The 21,438-nt window shown below is 34.5% G+C and overlaps 1 protein-coding gene across 6 annotated transcripts; it reads right to left on the reverse strand.

Annotated features, from left to right (window-relative positions):
• Window positions 1–508: 508 nt before the first annotated feature.
• Window positions 509–12,501, reverse strand: LOC131945029 (syntaxin-17). 6 transcript variants are annotated; one of them, XM_059306004.1, is made up of 9 exons: window positions 12,354–12,501; window positions 10,277–10,446; window positions 9,185–9,295; window positions 8,773–8,887; window positions 3,878–4,101; window positions 2,914–2,964; window positions 2,734–2,820; window positions 1,440–1,569; window positions 509–913 (listed from the first exon to the last, which is right to left on the reverse strand). In XM_059306004.1, the coding sequence occupies exons 1-9, from the start codon at window positions 12,484–12,486 to the stop codon at window positions 648–650; spliced, it is 1,287 nt and encodes a 428-aa protein (XP_059161987.1). In that variant the 5' UTR covers window positions 12,487–12,501; the 3' UTR covers window positions 509–647. The 6 variants fall into 6 exon arrangements, with proteins under 6 accessions (XP_059161987.1, XP_059162025.1, XP_059162005.1 ...); XM_059306042.1 differs by lacking the exon at window positions 12,354–12,501 and adding an exon at window positions 12,179–12,257; XM_059306022.1 differs by lacking the exon at window positions 12,354–12,501 and adding an exon at window positions 12,130–12,242.
• Between the last annotated feature and the right edge of the window lie 8,937 nt (window positions 12,502–21,438).

A 21,438-nucleotide genomic window follows, 5' to 3' on the forward strand; every position in this document is an offset into this window, starting at 1 on the left:
TATCCCGGCAAGTGCGCGCATTAGCCGGCCAATGTAGAAGATACGCTGTCAAGTTAAAGGTCTTCGGACTTTGGCCAGTGTGCGAATTGGCCGGCCAATGTACGAAATACGCTCTTTTAGTGCTAAGCTCTTCAGGCTTTGGACGCACTTCGGGCTTTGACAGTAATATATATCAGGGGTCTCAAAACTTTTCAGTCCGAGGGTTGCATTAACTATCAAATTTCAGTTCGGGGGCCAGTTTCTTCCAGGCATGTCTTTGATTTTTCTGAGCAAAGTTCCTCAGCCATCACCAACAAACGATTTTTTCCTTGGACAAAAAGATCTCCGCGGGCCGGATGAGAGAACTTCGCGGGCCGCATCCGGCCCGCGGGCCGTAGTTTGGAGACCCCTGATATATATATATATATATATATATATATATATATATATATATATATATAAATTATAAAATGGCTACCGACAAAACCATATCAAAATAGGCCAGTAAAAAAGACCCCAACAAAAGGACTCCTGAAAAAATGTCTTCTTTTTAATGTATATTATTGGTTTTTATAATAGGCTATTATATTCATTTTTTAGTTTTTGATAATTTGGAATGACAGTATTTAAGAAGAAGATCTGACATTTTTCTAAATAAAAACTTTTTTTTATTCATCTGTGAGAGAAAAGAATCTGCGAAACGAAGATGTTACATTTGATAAAACATCAATATTGTCCTCCGTTTTAGATTTAGAAAGAGGGACTGAAGATTTTGCATATTCATCACTATTATATTTTTCTTTATCAGTCAATTGCGCTGGTGTATGTTGACTTAGTTCTGGGAAAGAAAGAGATCGCTTATCACTGAGATTGTTCATCTCAAGTTCATTTGCTTTTTCCTGATGCTTTTTAAAATATCGACCACTTGCGAATCCTGTAAATATAAAGATCGAATTCATGGTTAGTAGGTGAAAAAGATTTATTTTTAGAGCGGCTTTCGTACCAGTAGTCAGTCTTAAGAAATGAATATTATAGAAAAAGAGAAAACAAAAGATAATAAAACTAATTTACTTTCTTTAATAAAAGCTTTTGTCGCTAAAATATGTAAAAGATCTCACGAGCGACAGAAGCTTTTATAAAAGAAAGTAAATTAGTTTATTTTCAGTGCATTTAAAAGCTTGTTGCTCTGATGATTTTTTAAATTTTTTTTTTTTTATTAAAAACATCTTCGCATTCGATTCTTGATGTATCTCAATTTAGAGATCGCTCTCTCAGATCCTACTCGCAATACCAAAAAGAATGTATATGCACTAACCAGGTGATTGTATGTAAAAATCCATTTGTTACAATCTTTAGATCATGAGTCAAAATAAAAATTTGTTAGTGGCAGTGTCAAGAACACGTGATATTTGCTAGTTGTATATGTAAGTAAAAGTTTTTAAAGAATGTTTTGTTCTCACCAACTGCTCCACCAAGAGCACCCGCTAAACTTCCAAGTTTAATGCCAGCTACAAGGCCGACAGGGCCAGCTACAACACCGCCAACCACAGCTCCTACAACAGGCAGTAAAGATGACTTGTAGCTTGCACTCTGGTCATGATACGGATACTTTTTTAAAAGTTGATTTTGATATAAATAGGATGTTATTTTATTTTAGATCTACATGCTTACTATTTCTTACACAGTAACTTACGCTTAACATTTCTTTAGAATACGAAAAAAAACATGCCCATAAGTTTAAGGTTCCCAAGTAGTTAGCAGTGTTTCTTCCAGACTTTTTTCTCGGGGGGGGGGGGGGGGGGGGAAGGGCCGGACGGACTAAAATTTTCGAGGGGGACGGACACTATTAAAAGTACATATTTTATATATATATATATATATATATATATATATATATATATATATATATATATATATATATATATATATATATATATATATATATATATATATATATATGTCTGTGTGTCTGTGTGAATCTGTCTTTTATGAATTACTACACTTCTCATCACATCGCCGTGAAACTTTGGGAAGTTGTTGTGAATATTTCTGGGGAGGTTTCTGCGGGGAAAAAATAAATAAAAGTAGATTTTGGTTTGACATTGTTTATCCGATAGCCATGAGACTTTGGGGATTTGATTAGAAGATTCTGGGGAACGGTTCTGTAAAAAAAAATTAATTTTAATTAAAATTTAATCGGGAGGGTGCGATTTTTCTCTAAGTAAGGTATATAAAAATAATAAAAGTGAATTGCGGTGACACCGTTCACACGATCGCCATGAAACTTTGGGAAGATGTTGAGAATATTCCCGGGGAGGTTTCTACGCTAAAAACATGTTCAAGTTCGCAGGGGTGGCGCCCCGGCAGGGTGCAATTTGTTTTCTCTCTATATATGGTGTATAAAAATAAAAGTCGATTGCGGTCACAACGTTCATCCATCAAATATAGGCCTATATATTAATTTTGTAAGGGGGGTTGGCAGAATTTTAGTGCGGTGGGCTGAACAAGTTTGATAAATACTGAACTATATCTCTAACGCTTTTCACGTCGAAAATGGTTAGAGAAAAACATCTGTCACGTCAATGTAATTTGGATCGATAGTTGATACTTTGATAATGTAAAAACAAAATTTAGTTATAACCAAGCAGTAATTTTATTATAAACAGAAATGGTGTTTTGCTTTATAACAACACTAAAAAGTATTAAAAGTTATAATTTTTATAGTTTAAATTTATTTTAAAAATGAATATTTACTTTTGCCAAATTCTGGGTGGCTTCTCTGATATTCTGTTGTGACATCTCAACATTGTCTTCAATAGAATTGATAACATCGTTTTGCAACTGTAATTTAATTAATACAATCTTAGCTTATAGCTTTAGTATACATTGCTTCATAAATGGCACAGTGATTTTGAAATAAATAAAACAACTTACCTCAACTTTGTATGAGAAATTGTGTATTAAATCATTTAACTCCATTATATTCTGTTGGGTAGAAAGAACATGTTTTTAACTTGTATACAACTACTAATATTTAACAAAAACTAGAATTAATGTAACAGAGGGAGTGAAAATATTTACAATAATTTCTAAATGTATAGTTGGTTTTATTTTTAAAGTGTTTTTTATAATTTTTTTATTTAACTAACAAATGTTAATAATATTATTTTAGTGATCATATAAGCCCAAAATGTGTAAAAATGAAGACTTTCAGAAGGAATAAATCAAATAACCTTAAAATTCTAGAAATGAATTTTAAGATAGCAAAAGAAGTGGAACCAAAATTGTAATTTTTTTATTGACATGTTAAAACTAGTATAAAAGCATACCTATCAATTTCTTCAGTCACAAACCAAAGGCACATTTTACAGGACTCATTTTTATTTCAAATGGTAGTCAGAATATTCTTTTTAGGAAATTTGAGGAAACTATCTACCTTGAACACTATAGTATCTTTTAATTTAGTTTGCTTTATAAACAAAATGCAGCAAATTTTAAAGCATTATCATTTTAAAGACAAAAATCTAACAAAAAATCGTTAAATTATTTTAACCACTCAGTTTTTCCTTTTTTTTAACAAATGTTTCAAATTTTAGAGATCTTAAATGGTTGCTTGTTAAAACAAACATATAGTATAGACATGTGTTCATGTACAATATACTGATAGTAAAAAAAAATCACATTGTCATAGGCTTACTACAATTTAACTATAGAAATAAACTATTTTTGTTTACTTAGCTATTATTATATTATATTGCTTATACATCTGTGTATATGATTTTTGTCTTGCAAAATTAAATGCTCCCACCCCCCCCCCCCCCCATAAAGTAGTTAATTAAACAGTATGTTGAAATATCTAATGAATATTAACACTTTTGAATGAAGTCTGGATAATTACCTCTTGCAACTGCTCCCATGATGCAGAAGCATCTGAACTAGGAGGAACGATAACATTGTTTAACTCAGCAACAGGAATATTTTCAAAATAAGATAATGAACATTCATTAATTGGAGGTTGTGAAGTCAAAATTTCATGGTTTAAACGTGAGGCTGTTTGAAAACTCTCTTCAACACGTGTTTCATATTCTGAGCTCTGCAAATAATTTGGTGAACTTGTAGACTCTGAAAATGAAACAATAATTTGACAGATAACATTGATTATAATTGTTTCGAGTTAGTGCAAAGTAAAGTTCATTTCTTTTCATGCTAGTATTTGTAAAACAATATTTCAGGTTTTTTATTTTGAACGTTGGCCTACCCATGCAAGGAATACCACTTGAAGATAAAGTGACTATACCGATGACGGAAGGAAGGAATGATACACAACTTGGCGGCTCATATTTTATTTATATCTATATATATATAAAGCAATGTATGTTTGTGTGTGTGTGTCTGTCCTTTATGCATTACTACACCTCTCATCACATCACCGTGAAACTTTGGGAAGTTGTTGAGAATATTCCTGGTGAGGTTTCTGCGAAAAAAAACAAACAAATTCGCAGGGGTGGCGCCCCGACAGGGCGCAGGGCGCGATTTTTTTTTCTATATACGGTATATGAAAATCAAAGTCGATTTTGGTTTGGCATCGTTCATCCGATAGCCATGAGACTTTGGGGAGTTCATTATACCACTCTAGGGAAGGGTTCTGTAAAAAAATAATTTTTAACTTCGCAAGGGCGGCGCCACGGGAGGGTCCGATTTTTCTCTATAAACGGTATATAAAAATGATAAAAGTGAATTGCAGTGGTTCATCCGATAGGCATGAAACTTTGGGGAGTTCATTATAAAACTCTAGGGAAGGGTTCTGTAAAAAAAATCATTTTTAATTTCGCAAGGGTGGCGACACGGGAGGGTGCGATTTTTCTCTATATACGGTATATTTTTTTTAAAAAAGTCGATTTTGGTGTGACACCTTTATCCGATAGCCATGAGACTTTGGGGGAGTTCATTAGAACAATTCAGGGAAGGGTTCTGTAAAAAAAAATCCTTTTTTTAATTTCGCAAGGGCGGCGCCACGGGAGGCTCTATATACAGTATATTTTTTTTTAAAGTCGATTTTGGTGTGACACCGTTATCCGATAGCCAACGGACTTTGGAGGAGTTGATTAGAACAGATCAGGGAAGGGTTCTGTAAAAAACATAATCCTTTTTTAATTTCGCAAGGGCAGCGCCACGGGAGGCTGCAATTTTTCTCTATATACGGTTTATAAAAATAAAAGTCTATTTTGGTTTCACATCGTTCATCCGTGTACCATGAAACTTTGGGGAGATGATGAGATCACTCAATGGTAGGGTTCTGCAAAAAAATATTGTTTAATATTGCAAGGGCGGCGCCCCCAGGGGGGAGCGATTTTTTTTCTCTATACACGGTATATAAAAAATAAAACTCGGATGCGGTTCATCCGAGTGCCATGAAACTTTAGGAAGTAGATGAGAATACTCCCGAGAATATTTCTGCGAAAAAGAAAACTAAAGTTTCTAATGGGCGGCGCCATATAGGGTACAACTTTCGTCAATACACAGTTTGGCGCCCAGAGTTTTAGAGCGACTATGTTGGCACTTGGCATCCGTTAATCGAGCGTCCTGCATAGCGAGTAAGGGGTACTACTATATTCAGCGGTAAAACTACAACAGTCTTCTAAAAATAACTTTGTAACGCGAGGAAATCCTTCTGTACTGTTTCGTCACCTTGCGAAAGATGAAAAAATAACTTTTTGAATATGAGGAGCCTACTGTAGAGTTTCGTCACTTTGCGAATGATACAATAAGCTTCTACTATTAGACAATCCAGTCAGAAATTGAGATCGAGCTTCTAATAATAGACCATTAGTAACGCTAGCATATTGCATCAGTCACACTGATGTTTAAAACATGTCAAATACTTTTTACGTGTTAAAGAAAAAAAGCCTGTTCATTTGTGGCACTTTAGCGAATGATGAAATCTGCATCATTATTAACAAGATGCTATTTGGCACGATGGCGCCTATTACTTTTAAGGAGCCAGGGGTCGTACGCCGCACCTATGCGGTAGTGTATTCGGGGGGTGGGGGCCCTCAGAGCGCCCCTGTACGTCTCTGACCCATGGGCGGTCACCGAAGTGTGTTCTAACATATTATTTCGGTGAGTGATTAATGTACACTCAATGTTTACATGCGGTAGTGTAGGTAAACCTGTGTCCCGATACTTATGATTTAAGCGCAGGCATTGTTTACATTTAAATAACTCACTTTTAGAAAAGACGGTCACGCATCTAAGAACATATGATTGGTAACGCGTTGGTGAAATCTTTCTAATACATTTCGTCATACTTTCTTCTATCCCCGCGGCAACGCGCGGGGGACGGGTACGCTAGTATATATATATATATATATATATATATATATATATATATATATATATATATATATATATATATATATATATATATATATATATATATATATATATATATATATATATATATATATATATATATATATATATATATATATATATATATATATATACATTTAAACATACATACACTTAAAAGAATGGATGTCTCTTTGTATTGAATGCATTACTACATCATCATCATCATCACTCCTTTGTGGCCCCTGGGGAGCAAAGGGCTGCAACCACACATCTCCAGCAAACTCGGTTTTGGGCTGCTCCTCCAATCTGTGCCCATGAGAGCCCAGCTGTTTTCGCCTCCTCCTCAACCGTTCTCTTCCATGTTTTCCTTGGCCGGCCCACCCTCCTTTTCCCCTGGAGATTCCAGTCCAATGCATGTTTTGCGATGTTTTCTTTTTCTTTTCTTAACGTGTGTCCGATCCATCCCCATTTACGGGCCTTAATATCTTTCTCTATCGGCTGTTGTTTTAAAATTTGCCACATGTCTTTGTTTGATATTTTGTCTGGCCATCTTATTTTGAGTATGGGAACAGGGCATTTCCCCCCTGTCAATTACCCCCCGGATATTTCCCCCCCCCCCCGCCCCGACATTACCCCCCAGAGTAATTACCCCCCCTGTCAATTACCCCCCCCCCCCCCCCCGGACAGGGTTAGGGCTAGGGCTAGGGTTAGGGTTAGGGTTATGTTTTAGGGCTAGGGTTAGGGTTAGGGCTAGAGCTAGTGTTAGGGTTAGGGTTGTGTCTAGCTTTGGTTTTGGTTTTGTGTGAAGTTTCAGGCTAAGGTGGATGCTTAGGTTTTGGTCTTTTTCTTAAGGTTTGGATTAAAGTAGTATATAGGTATAAAATTCTAGTTAGGATTTTAACTTGAGAGGGGGGGGGGGGGTAATTCCCCGGGGGGGGGGGGGTAATTGACAGGGGGGTAATTGACAGGGGGGGGGTAATTGCTCCGGGGGGTAAATACGGGGGGGAATGTCCGGGGGGGGGTGGAAATATCCAGGGGGGTAATGTCCTGTAGCCTTTGAGTATATGTCGTAAGCATTTGTTTACGAACGCCTGTAGCCTATCAGTATTTGTCTTCGTAACCCTCCAGGTCTCCGAGCCATAGAGTAGCACTGCCTTAACATTCGTGTTGAAAATCCCAATTTTGCTCCGGAGTGACAGGGCCGTGGACCTCCACATCGGGCGCAGCGAGTTGAAGGCACATCTAGCCTTGTTGATACGGCATTTTATGTCCTCGTCTGCTCCCCCGTCCTTATTGATCACGCTTCCCAGATATGTGAATGTGTTTGTTTCTCGTAAACCTTCTCCACTTAGCTGTATGGGCAGGTCCTGGCTGTTATTGATTCTGATGACCTCTGTTTTGTTTTTATTGATTTTTAGTCCAATTTTGGAATCTTCTTCAGACAGCCGATTTAGTTTGGCTTGCGTGTGTTGCTGCTTATGAGATAGTAGGCAGATGTCATCGGCAAAATCAAGATCCTCCAACCTTTTTGTGAAACTCCACTGGATTCCTGTGTCGTTTTTTGTGGCCCTCAGCATGATCCAGTCGATTACTATCAAGAATATCATTGGCGATAGCATACATCCCTGTCTTACTCCCGTCGTCACCGTGAATGGTTTTGTTAGCGTTCCCTTGTGTATTACCTGACTGGTGGAGTCTTCATATAGTTTCTGTGTAATAGATATAAATTTTTTGGGTATTCCATGGTGGCTCATTAACTTCCAGATAGCATCTCTATTCACACTGTCAAACGCCTTTTCGAAGTCGAGAAAAGTCATGTATAAGGGGGATTGCCACTCAAGGGACTTTTCGATAATGATGCGCAGCGTGGCAATGTGGTCAGTACATGACCTGTCCTGACGAAAACCAGCCTGCTCTTGTCTCAGCTTTTTGTCAAAGGCATCTCTAAGTCTCTCTAGGATAGTTCTTGTCAGAACCTTACTTGGAACTGAAAGCATTATCCCTCTCCAGTTGTTGCATTTTGTCAGGTCTCCCTTCTTTGGCAGTTTTATCAGGTATCCCAGTTTCCAGTCAGATGGGATTATCTCTCCTTCTCAAATCTGCTTAAGTAGAGGATGTAGTATGTCTGCTGATATGGCTGGGTCTGCCTTGAGTGCCTCTAGTGGGATGCTGTCCGGGCCAGCTGCTTTGCCATGTTCTTTATTGCTCTTATTGTTTCTAACTTTGTGGTTAGATCTGTATACACATCTAGTAGGTGATTTGCAGGTTGTATATATATATATATATATATATATATATATATAAGCGGGCTGAGCGTGTGTCAGTCCGTCATCGCTATAGCTTTTGGAACCATAAAAGTAAACATCGCACCATGCTGTGCTTTTCAGTGCACCGCAGTGTCTTATTATAAGTAATAGAGTAGGGTGTGAATAAGCATACCTTTATTTGAAGTATTTATTCCAATAAAGTTCATCAATTCTTTTACTGCCAGTTGAGCTTTATTCTTAACATCTTGTATTTTAACATCAAACTGAATAAGATCTTCATCAATTACCTAAAATTTGAGTGACTATTGTAGTAGATTTATCATTATGATATCAGGAATTAAATAGATATTTTTACAAGTAAAACATAAAATAAACTTTTATAACAATCTTTTAAATGCATTATTAAGAGGTGGAGAGAATGATACCAGAGTTGTTCTAACACATACACTTAATACATCAAAATGTAATCATCAGTCCAAAAATAAACAAACTGGTAGAGAATACTCAAGTCATAACATTTTCATGTTCCTAAATGTTGTTAAGTGGCAAAAAAATTTTAAAAAATTAAATTTAAATACAAAAACCTGCTCTCGTGCTTTCTCAATTTCTTTGATATTGGCTTCTACTTGTTGTATTGTACGTACAACATTCACTTGCTCTTTATGTAGACCACTCCAGTCCTCAGCCTTCAAATACTGTAATATTACATTTTATTCATATATTATTGTATAAATAAACATAATTACAAAACATAAAAAAGTGTTTTTTATTATTTGTTGCCCAGGTTTGCTTTAATTTTCATCATCAACCAATGTATGTTTATATACACCTGTATGTATTTATGTCTGCATAACTGTATATAAGTATGTATGTGTTTCTTTAAATATATATGTGTGTGCTAATGCATGCATTGGCCAGCCTATGTGTGAATTAGCCTGCTTTCTTGGCAAAGATCTGAAGAACTAAAAATTGGCTACGTATTTCGTACATTGGCCAGCCAATGCACACTGGCACGTAAAATCCTAGCCAACATCCAACGTAGTGATGATGTTTAATTATTTTATTTATCTTTGTGCAAGAGAAGTTTAGTTTTCAAACCTGTGATATCTAAATAATTTAAGTCAAGACTCCAGGTGGATATTATTGATATGCCAAGTAACTCGGACAGCGCTGTCAAGTTTATACTAAGTAACCAGGATCATTTAATCAAGTTTATACTATTGCTAGCATTGAAAATCAAAAGATAATGGGAAAGAATTTGGTAATCATTGTTATATATGAACTAAAGAAGTTTAATATTTATTTTGGAAGACACTTTCTCAGAAGCATTAACTTCCCAAAGTTTCATATATATTTATATATATATATATATATATATATATATATATATATATATATATATATATATATATATATATATATATATATATATATATATATATATATATATATATATATATATATATATACGTATGTATTGGTACATGTGTATCTGTATATATCTGTGTTTATATAAATATATGTGTGTGTATAAATACATATATATATTTCCTAAGTGGTTTTACAATTTTAAAATATAACCCAAGAAACAGCAATTGTTAAAACACTCAGAAACTTACTCACTATGTAATTTATTAACCTAATACTTAATTAATAAGTTTTAAGTTTATACTTACTCTTGCCAAACTCAAGCTGTGTTTTTTCAATCTGTCCAAGTCAATATCAAGCACCTTTACAAATTTCTTAACAGAAATGTCCAAACGTTTCATTGGATATTTGATCAATTTAGAATCAGCATCTTTTATGTTCTCACTAGGGTCAAAACTTGCCATATTAATAAAACCACCTGTATGGAGAAAATTAGCCTATTAGATACATTTTTGTTTACATTTATAACAAGCCTGACTATTAATTATTATATTATTAATATTTTATTAACTTAATCTAGTACAAAGTACAGAGCGGTGATTTATAAATATATCCTAACTCTATATTGAATATTCAAACTGGAAAAGCTGTTCCTATTATTAGATCTATATCTTATATAGGGGCGCACAGATATTTTCTGCCCAGGGATCTACTCAAGCTCAATCAGCCCCTGGTAGGCCCTACTATTAGACTTTATTAGATTAGAGTTACTAGATCTAGTAGTTAAGATTAAGAATAGGCTTAACAATTACTTAAGGGCGCTACTAGTCAGGCTGATAGCTAATTGAATATTAATGTTTGTACTTTCAAAGTACTTTCTAATAGATTACTAAATCTAGATCCTAGATCTAGATCTAGTCTAGTTTGTTTAAAATTTAAATTGTTAGGCCTAGGCCTAATGATAATCATGTTTTATTTTGGTAATCTATCGCTTTAGGTACGTAGAATTGCCCGCGGCTAATAATGTACGAAAAAGTTACCTCATTGTCAAGGCTTTAATAGAAGTATATTGTGATAAATTTGTGTCAAATATTATAGATAAATGAATAATAAACCTAAATCAATGGCAAAATATATCAATATAGTCAAGAAATTAACTTTAAACAGCAGCAGTGCTTGCGAGCAGGATTTGCTATATAAAAAGTGGCCATCTGTAAGTTAGAGTGGCTTCCCCCGAATCTTGTGCTATAAGTCTACAATAAAAAAAATAAATAAGATGGCTGCTATAGTAATGAGCATGGTTGCATCTGTTGGAAACATCGCTAGTCTTCATTTATTACTGAAAAGTTTTAATTCCATTGTTTAAAAACAGGTACATAAATGAAACAAGGAAACATTTTTGTATTTTTCAAAACATAAATCCTCCTCAAAATGTAAAATAATTATTAAAATGTAAGGAGTCACTTGTTTTTCACATTACTAGAGTCGCGGGCGATTTTACGAACCTAAAACGATAGATTACCTTTATTTTTAATTGTTTGCATCCATGTCTAAAAAATTAGGATTAGATCTAGATCTAGATATCTCTATAAAAAGTCAACGCCACTCTAGGGACTCTACGCCTTTCATTCTTTTTTTAAATCTAAGCTGATCTAGATCTATTACTAAAAATCTAGCTGTAGGCCTATTACTATAGGCCTAACATAAATATTAAATTGTAATAGGCCTAGGGGGCCCCTAGGGCCTATTAGATTTTAGAATCTAGCTAGATCTAGATATTCTAGATCTAGAAATCTCATAAGTAGAAGTACATAGGCCTACATACTAGTACATACTACTATTACTACTACATAGGCCTACATACTATAGTAGATCTAGTTAAATTTAGTACATACTGAACTTCTTGATTCTATTCTTAATTCATCAAACAAATAAAATTCTTAATGTTAAGCAGGCCTAACTAGATCTAACTAGAATCTAGATTATTCTAGATCTAGATCTAGAATCTAGATCTAGACTAGTAGTACTACTAGACTACATAAATTTAAAAATATAAATAAAAACTAAGTCAGGTATCTAGAAATCTAGATCTAGATTATTATTATAGATCTAGAACTAGATCTAGATCTATAATATATTGGTTGTAAGTTGTGTTTTTTACTTCCTCCAAATTACATAGTAGTATTTCTAGTAGGGACTATGTAACATACTAGATCTACATAGAATCTAGATTAGATCTGTGTTTATTTTAAACTTCATTATGCAAACCATACTGGGAATTCCCTGTCGTTATTTTTAGGCAGATGGAAAAGATTAAACTTATAATCAAAGAGAAGTCGAGGATAGAAAATTTGTACTAGATTTTCTAGAAGCATGTAGGCCTACCCGGTGACGCACGGGTTTTCCGATTGCGCATTTTTTCTGGGAACCCTGGCTTAAACCCATCCGTTTTCTTATTTCTGTTCCTATGCCATTTACTTTCCAATATCGTTATCACCCTAACTATTTCATTTTCCATGACGCTGTTCCTATCCGGAGTCGTCCATAAAAGACGTCACACTCGATTATAAGCGGGCTAGTAGGAATAAGTAATGGGCCTAACTAGCCAAACAAGTTAATAAAAAGTCTAGTGACAATTTAAGCGTAATTTCCTTAATTAATTTTTTGTGACCGAACAATAGGATATTTTTGAAAACTTTCTTCGGCAATGTTGTTCTAAATTATGACAGGAATCGATTGGTAAATGTTTCAAGTCGCTAAGTGGTCTGGTTGCCGAGATATGGGCCAAAAAACTGCATTTTTTCGAGGTTTTTTGGCTTTTCCGGGAAATCCAGGAGTTTCGGGAATTTTGTTGGCCCACAATCATCCTCGGAACTTGCTTAACATATTTGCTTTTCGAACTAGTCCTCGATATTGCTTCGTTGAAGAGGAGATACGACTTAAAGCTGCGGACACACATCCATCCAGAACGAATTAATAATCGCAATTGTCGATATGGAAATTGCGCTAAAAAAGGCTCCCCCGCAAAAAAATTATTTTGCCACCCCCCCTATATATATATATATATATATATATATATATATATATATATATATATATATATATATATATATATATATATATATATATATATATATATATATATATATATATATATATATATATATATATATATATATATATATATATATATATATATATATATATATATATATATATATATATATATATATATATATATATATATATATATATATATATATATATATATATATATATATATATATATATATATATATACAGTGGCGTAGCGAGGTCGGGTGTCACCCGGTGCGGCACTTAATGGTGTCACCCCCCCCCCCCCAGAAGCATAGAGACCCTTCCCAGGGACAAACTTTCAAATTTTCGGTTTGCACCCCCCCTCAAGTTTTCGATTTGCACCCCCCCCCCCCCTCGAGTTTTTCTCTATATATTTTGCTATCTTTCGCCTTGGTGTCACCCCCTTAATGGTGTCATCCGGTGCGGTCCGCAACCCCTGCTACGCCCCTGCATATACATAAGTAGCCTGCTTCTCTAAATTTTAAATAGTCAATTACCTGAGTATTTTAATCTATTTTATTGCAATGTATAACCACTCTGAGATAACAAACAAGGCAAAAATAAGTCCGAACTCATTTCGGACCCGCAATAATCGTGTTTTACAAATGTTTGTATTTTTTTAGCGCAATTTCCATACTGACAATTGCGATTATTAATTCGTTATTTCTGGATGGGTGTTTGTCCGCAGCTTTAAGTCGTATCTCCTCTTCAACGAAGCAATATCGAGGACTAGTTCGAAAAGCAAATATGTTAAGCAAGTTCCGAGGATGATTGTGGGCCAACAAAATTCCCGGAACTCCTGGATTTCCCGGAAAAGCCAAAAAACCTCGAAAAAAATGCAGTTTTTGGCCCATATCTCGGCAACCAGACCACTTAGCGACTTGAAACATTTACCAATCGATTCCTGTCATAATTTAGACCAATATTGATGAAGAAAGTTTTCAAAAATATCCTTTTGTTCGGTCACAAAAAATTAATTAAGAACATTTAAACTGAGCATCGTGTAGGAGTTTATATTTATTTTCGACTGATACGGGAGGCTAGCCTGTCGCGACGTGGGATCGTTCGCATCACTGCGCGCGGCAAGAGAGAGAGAGAGAGAGAGAGAGAGAGAGAGAGGCGAGCTACGCGTCGCTCGTTTTTTTCCACGTGCTAATGTTTACAAACAAGAGGGCGGGTTTTAATCATAGTCAAATACTGATATAAACGTTTTAATATTTGGGCACCGTTGCTGAATATATGATTTATCTCGATTTAAAATTATGGATAACATAAGGAAATTGCGCTTAAATTGTCACTAGACTTTTTATTAACTTGTTTTAAATTCGATTATTACATTGATTTCAGCGTTTTCGTGTAAAATTGTGCTCTGTTCACTGTAGTTGCAAAACGCTGGTGGTACAAATGTTTGTATTTTTTTTAAATACAATGTTTGTATTACATGTTCATGTTTACCGAAAATTGTGGAAGATAATAACAAGCTAACTGGTCAAAATTATATAAACACGTAAGCTTGATTTGTGCAATGGTTTTGAATACATTCATTTTTATAGATATAGGACTCTTTAGTATGCCTTATTCAGATAATAATTAAGAGAATAAATTGCTTTTTAATTTACATTGTACAAAGCTATTTAAATGAGATTTATGGGCACCCGTGTTTTAATGAAGGGCAGTAAGTCATGGAAGTAGTTTGAAAGTTTGCCTATCTTTCAAAGTACACCACTTGTAGATTTTATATTTTTCTACGCAACAGTGTGTGTTAGTTACTGTAGAACAATCACTGCTATAGTAGACCTGCTTGTTTTTTACAAAACCACTATCAAGGTGCACGAAAAACATTATTTATGAATAGAAAATTCATTGTTTTTTTTTGGTCGGAATTGGGCCCCTAAACATCGTGGGGCCCCCCGCGTTGCAGGGTCTGGCGGCACTGTAGTTCCGCCCCCGATTTTGACTCTATAAAACTCTAGAGAGATTTAGATTTTTAAACTAAACTATTTCTTGGCACAACAAGATCCTAAACAGAATTATAAGGTAGAATTCTATAACACTATCTTGGATAAGGGTATGCAGGCTTTGAAACAGAGGTTCTAACAATTAGAACAACCTAATATTCTGATTGGCTTCCTTTATGATATAATATCCAATATCAACCAAATGACACCTGCGGATATACTTACTGACTGCAAACATTTAGAAACGTCGTTGTCGCATAACGCAGGCCGTTTAGGGAGGGGGGGAGGGGAAGCCAAATCCGAAAAAAAAAAATTTTCCACCTGGATAGTGGTTTTGTACAAACAAAAACAAGAAAACTAATCGACTGCAGCAGTGATTGTTCTTCAGTAATTTACACACACTAATGCTTAGAGAAATAAACCGGGAGTGATATTCCCTAAACTTTCTCGAATATTCTTATATAAAAAAAATTCATAAAAAAACATTTTAATAACAAGCTTTTATGTAATAATGCACTAAAAGGTTAAAAATAAATTATAGACTACTATTTACATAACTATAAAGAAAAGCGTGGCTCACTTTATATATTGGGTCACTTTAATCTATATATTGGATACCTTTACTAATATTTGAGAAGAGACCCACGCTTTTCTTTATAGTTATTTTCTTTATAGTTATAGGTGTAAAACGAGTAGTATATTAGGTCCCTTTTGGGTCGTTTTTTTTGACGCAGGCGGAGGCGCAAAGGTTATATAGTAAAATACTCCCACCTGGCGGAGGCGCAGGTGGAGGCCTAGGGACAACAAGATATAGTAAAATACTCCCCACCTGGGAGGGTGAGGCGCAGGGACAATGAGATATAGTAAAATACTACGCCAACTGGCGCAGGCGCAGGAGCAGGCGCTGCCTGGTACAACGAGATATGAGAAAATACTCAAGGCGCAGGCGCAGGGAAAATGAGATATAGTAAAATACTCCAGGTGCAGTCAGGGGCGCAGACCGGAGGTACAACGACATATAGTAAAATACTCCGGAGGGGGATGGGGATGGGGAGGTGGCGCAGGTGCAGGGGGATGGGGATGGGGAGTAGGTCAGTAGCTCAGTAGGTCAGGTGAGAGGGTGACCTTGTGACGTAACCACTACCGGTGACCTAGTTACATAATTGCTTTGTTTGTTTTTAATTTGTTTGTTTTTAATGAGTTTTTAATTTGTTTGTTGTTTTTAATTAGTTTGTTTTTAATTAGTTTGTTTTTAATTATTTTTAATTAGTTCAATTTTTAATTAGTTTGAATTTTTTATTTATTTTGTTTTTAATTTAGTAGTTTTTATTAATTTATAATTAGTTTGAATTTTTTATTTATTTTGTTTTTAATTTAGTAGTTTTTATTAATTTTTAATTAGTTTAATTTTTTAATTTTTTAAATTAATTTTTTTTATTTTTTTATTAGTTTAATTATTATTTTTTTAATTAAAATTTTTAAAAATTTTAATTTTTAAATTAATTTTTTTTTTAAATTTTATTTTTAAATTTTAATTAATTTTATATTTGTTCATTTGTTTTTTTTTATTTATTTTTTGTTTATTTGATTGTTTTTTCTTTGTTTATTTGTTGTTATTTAAAATAAACGAGTAAAGCTAATGTAGACAAAAATAGGTTTTTTCTTTGTGTCGGGTCCCAACAACCATTAACTACACCTGTTTCAAATTATTCCACACATCAAATAACGTCGGGCACCAGCGAAGTTTTCGGCGGTTCTATCGCCCGAGATTAATGACCTTTTCACACTCGGCTTGACAGCCCAGTTTGATTTATGACCGACAGGTAAAGGTTCACACGGTGCATTGGAACGCGAGCTCCGTCTCTGGGATTTCGCTTCGTTCGGCTTCCTGCTTTTTATGGCCGACAGGTGCTGGGTTCCGCGAAGGTGAAGTGAAATCTCTTTGTCCTTCCTCACGCAGTTGTAAAAGTAATTACTTTTTCGCGAAGTGCATTCAGCCGAGTTTACTTTTTTATCTGAATACCAGGACCATGCACAACATTCACTATTTTTCACATTAGTTAGCAAAATTTACTTTGTGAATAAAATATAAACTCGCATAATATCAGTGGTTAATTTTTTTCGTTTGTTTTTAATTAGTTTGATTTTAATTAGTTTGTTTTTATTAGTTTGTTTAATTTTAAAATAACGAAGTATTTTAAAACGATACAAATTATTTTTATTTTTAAAAAAAAATGTATGTTTACATACTCATTGAAATAAAATATTTAACAAATTTAGTGTTTTCAATAGGTCATAACAACAATTTGTGTTGAAAAAACGTCCGGGTGAACCACGCCTGTTGTTTTTTATGTGGTCATCTATCTCATTACATCTATACTTAACGCGCCATCTGTTCTATAATGACCAGCTATCTCATTAAATCTATAATTAACTTTGCGACTATGGTTGAGTCGATCGATACACCTGACAACAGGTGTTAGATACAGTATTTTGTAGGTATATTTATTTTATTTACATGAAAGAGTTTTTTCCAAATGGTGTCACCATTCCATTGTCATTTTCGCAGATGGGTTTATTTTAAGTGCACCTCGTGCGCGCTCGTTTACATTTAAAAATACGTATCGCGTGTCTTGCTCACGAGGTTTCCCTATTAGAGAAACGAGTATTTTAACTTTTCATAGATCTGTAATGAATTAGGCCTTTTTGACTATGACTTGTCCAGGCGTTGACATTGTTTTTAGATACACACATATTCACACACACATACACACATACACACACACACACACATACACACACACACAGGAAATTCATACTAGGTCGGTAAAGGCGGAGAGAACTCATAGGTATACATTATCATGATGACAACAAAAGCGACCCTTATTTTATTTACATGAAAGATTGTTTTCCAAAAAGTGTCACCATTCCATTGTCATTTTCGCAGATGGGTTTATTTTAACGGCACGCCGTGCGCTCTTGTGTACATTTAAAATTACGTGTCGCGTGTCTTGCTCACGTGTCTTCCTTAATAGATTTACGAGAGGAGGGACAACTGTTCTAAAATTAGAACAGTCTTGTTTACAGCTACGAGTAACGTCCCTTGTGGAAAAAAAAATTCTCGTCAGAATGCTTAACCAAACATTCAATTTCTTTAACAAGTTAAAAAATAATTTAGGAAGACAATGGTTAACAACATTCAGACGCCTTCCTTTTTTTTCTGTGACGACAAGGCACAATACACTTTTGTATTTTATGTCTCAAGTAGAGGGATGGGATATTTTTTCTTTGTAAGCGTGTTGTAAATAGAGGGTAGAGGAGGCTATTACTAAGTAAGAGGGGAGAGAACGTGGTTTGCATCGCGATATTTGAAAACATGGTGATGTTTAACTATGCTTACAGACCTCAGCCATAAAAGTCATCTTTCTACATAAGTGCTATCAACGAAATTTGTTTTAAACATTTTTAATACGATACAATTGTTCTCTTTTTGTAAGGTTTTATTTATTTTGTTTTCGTTCACACTCGGTGATTTTAGTCCAAAGATTTTTATTCTAAGTTTTTCGGTCAGAACTATCCTCTCGGTCGGCCAAATATCTTAAAGGTCAAGGTAGACCGATAAACAAAACCCAACAGCGTGTAATATACTTGAGCATAGGTCGTATCAATGTTAACGTTAGCAACTCCCACGGAGAGTTTAACAAACTGCACTTAGGGGCTAAAACAAACACAATAGTAATTACATACACACTAAATGGACACCAGCGAGTTGACGAGATTCCTTCCATAATCAGAGTTTCTTCCAGGCATCTCTTCGGGGGGACAAAGCCCCCCAGAAAATTGTTTACCGCCCCCCCCCCCCGAACGAAATGAAATTTATATATTTATATATAGAAAATATATACTTTTAACAGTGTCCGCCCCCCCGAAGAAAGTCTACCGCCCCCCCCCCCCCCCGAAAATTTCAAGTGCTCCCCCCCCCCCGGAGAAAAAAGTCTGGAAGAAACACTGTCCATAATGTTGTTGACATGGAATAAAAACGTGCTTTTTAGATTTAGACCGTAAAAAAATAAAAAATAAAAACTTAAGCCTAAAATTAATTTAGAAATTTTATATTTTTAGAACAAATGCTATAAAAGTTGCAAATCCAGAGAACTTGAAAATAATTTGTAGAGTTTAAGGCTACATTTCTATTTATTTTCATCAAGCCTAAGTTATAACCGGATGTTTCACTTTCGTAAGACAAATATTGATTGGCTGTACAGTAACTTAGTGATCGATAACTATTTGTTTACAAAACTTTGCAGATCAAGTTTTTAAATAACAATGCAAATTAAAAACCCCATGACCTAGTTTTCTATTTTTAGCTTACAATGTGTACAATAAAATTTATGGCGGCCTATCCGATAGCAGGATGCCATTTTTTATGTCGCCATTACACGTGAAAACCAAATTGTTTTTGCTTTTTTTTTTAAATTTTTATTTAGTTACCGAAAATATTAAAAACATTAAATAGGCCTACATCCAATCTTTAGTAAAGCCCGAAAAAAACCAGACAGGCAGGATTTTATAACCATATTAATTGTAACTACGCCGTACATGATTTTTAAATTAATTTATGGACCTCTCAAATACCTTTGAGACTTTTCTCGCTGGTGTCGATTTAAGAAGGTTTACTTATGCATAATAAATTACGTCTAATTACAATTTTTATTTTTACCACTCAATGTATTTTGATTTTCTATATCTTGCATTGTCATCTTAATTTTTGATCACCTTAGTAAAAATTTGCTTTAGATTATAAACTTCAAGTCTAAAACAAAACAACAACGTAATAGTACGTCGTGTCAAATGACACACCGTTTAAAATGTCTACATTTAAATTTCACCAAAATAAGGACGTAAAAACTAAATATGATATGACGTTAGCATACAGATCATTCAATCAAATCACTCTAAAGTACAAATCAATAATTTTGATTGATTAAGGGGCTGGGTGAGTTATTTTTATTCGGGTGCCCAGGGAATGTTTTGGAGTTGGTTGGGACAGAATTTATACTAGAGTCGGGGAAGTTTTTAAATAAAAGCTTGTTATTAAAACTTTTTTACAAGCTTTTATTTAACTCACTTCCTCTGTCTGTCTGTCTAGATCGAAAAGCCGGAGCGAAAATTCGGACACTTCTACTTGACCGATACGATTCACAGTTGGCACGTGGATCAAGACATGAAGACAATGCAATCTGAAATTAAATTTGGCTTAATTTGATGCCTAATTAATTTTTTATGAATTAATTAAAATTTGGACCGAATTAGTAGGCATGTCTATCCAACCACACCACACGCGTCATCACGTTCAATAGCTGCGCCATCACGTTTAATGGCTACGCCATCACGTTCAGTAGGCGCGCAATGGTTTTTAGTCATGTAACTCTATTGTAAATAAAACATGTAAAGTACTGGAAAAAAATTCATAAAAAACGTTTTAATAACAAGCTTTTATGTAATAATGCACTAAAAAGTAGAAAATAAATTATAGACTACTATTTAAATAACTATAAAGAAAAGCGTGGGTGTCTTCCTTAACATTAGTAAAGGTATCCAATAGATACTAAAGTGACCCACGCTTTTCTTTATAGTTGTTTACAAGTGGACTTATAAGTACCGTCAAGGCACACGGTCATTTTTTTAGGATTTCTAGGAAATGGCAGATTTTCGATGTGGAGTGACATAAATATTATTTTGATAATTAATATCGAAATGTACTCAAAAAATGATATTTACACATTTATAAGAAGGTTAGCATATGGTTTACCTAAGAAATATTGTAATTACATGTCGAATTCTAGTAGTAAAAGAATAACAAGAATAAAGGTAACAGTTGCAGGCTCGTTTATTAGGTTTTGTATACTTCATTTGTATACCAAGGCCTAGTACTAGTAGTAAGATTTAATTTGTTAGTTATTATTATTGCAATAAACTGTCGTGTCTACAATAACTAGCATTTACGTAATGTATACCTGTAGACTAGTAATAGTCCATACTTCTGCATATAGTAAGGATCTATATGGTAAAATTTAATCAGTAAACAGAAAACAGTAGGCCACTACGGCTATCCTAAACACATTGAGTTCACTTCTATTGATGAACTTTACACTGCAGTGTAGAATTGTCATAACATTCTAGTAGTCTACAATTATACTAGTATTACTCGTAGTTGTGTACTGAATGATTAGGCTTTTGTTTGTTTATGCGGCTCATTGTAATAGCTATTGGAAGCTTCCAGAAAAAGCATGTTCAGTCCGGCAACCGTTGCTACACCAGAAAGACCACAGACAAGATTTAGGGAGCTTGATATGTCGGCAACTTTTGCTGTGTTTGAGGTCTAAGATGTGTTCCGATAGAAAATCCAGTAA

Source organism: Physella acuta, unplaced genomic scaffold, assembly GCF_028476545.2.
Source record: "Physella acuta isolate Inbredline_101_S28 unplaced genomic scaffold, ASM2847654v3 ptg000049l, whole genome shotgun sequence".
NCBI classification, from domain to species: Eukaryota; Metazoa; Mollusca; class Gastropoda; family Physidae; genus Physella; species Physella acuta.

Bases quoted from the DNA above. Each gene is read 5' to 3' on its own strand.
- LOC131945029 (XM_059306004.1), bottom strand. From the start codon at position 12,486: ATGGAAAATGAAATAGTTAGGGTGATAACGATATTGGAAAGTAAATGG. The intron at 10,447-12,353 runs GTAGGCCTACAT...TTCTCCATACAG, and splicing joins GAAAACCCGTGCGTCACCGG to GTGGTTTTATTAATATGGCA. The intron at 1,570-2,733 runs GTAAATATTCAT...TATCATGACCAG, and splicing joins CCACCCAGAATTTGGCAAAA to AGTGCAAGCTACAAGTCATC.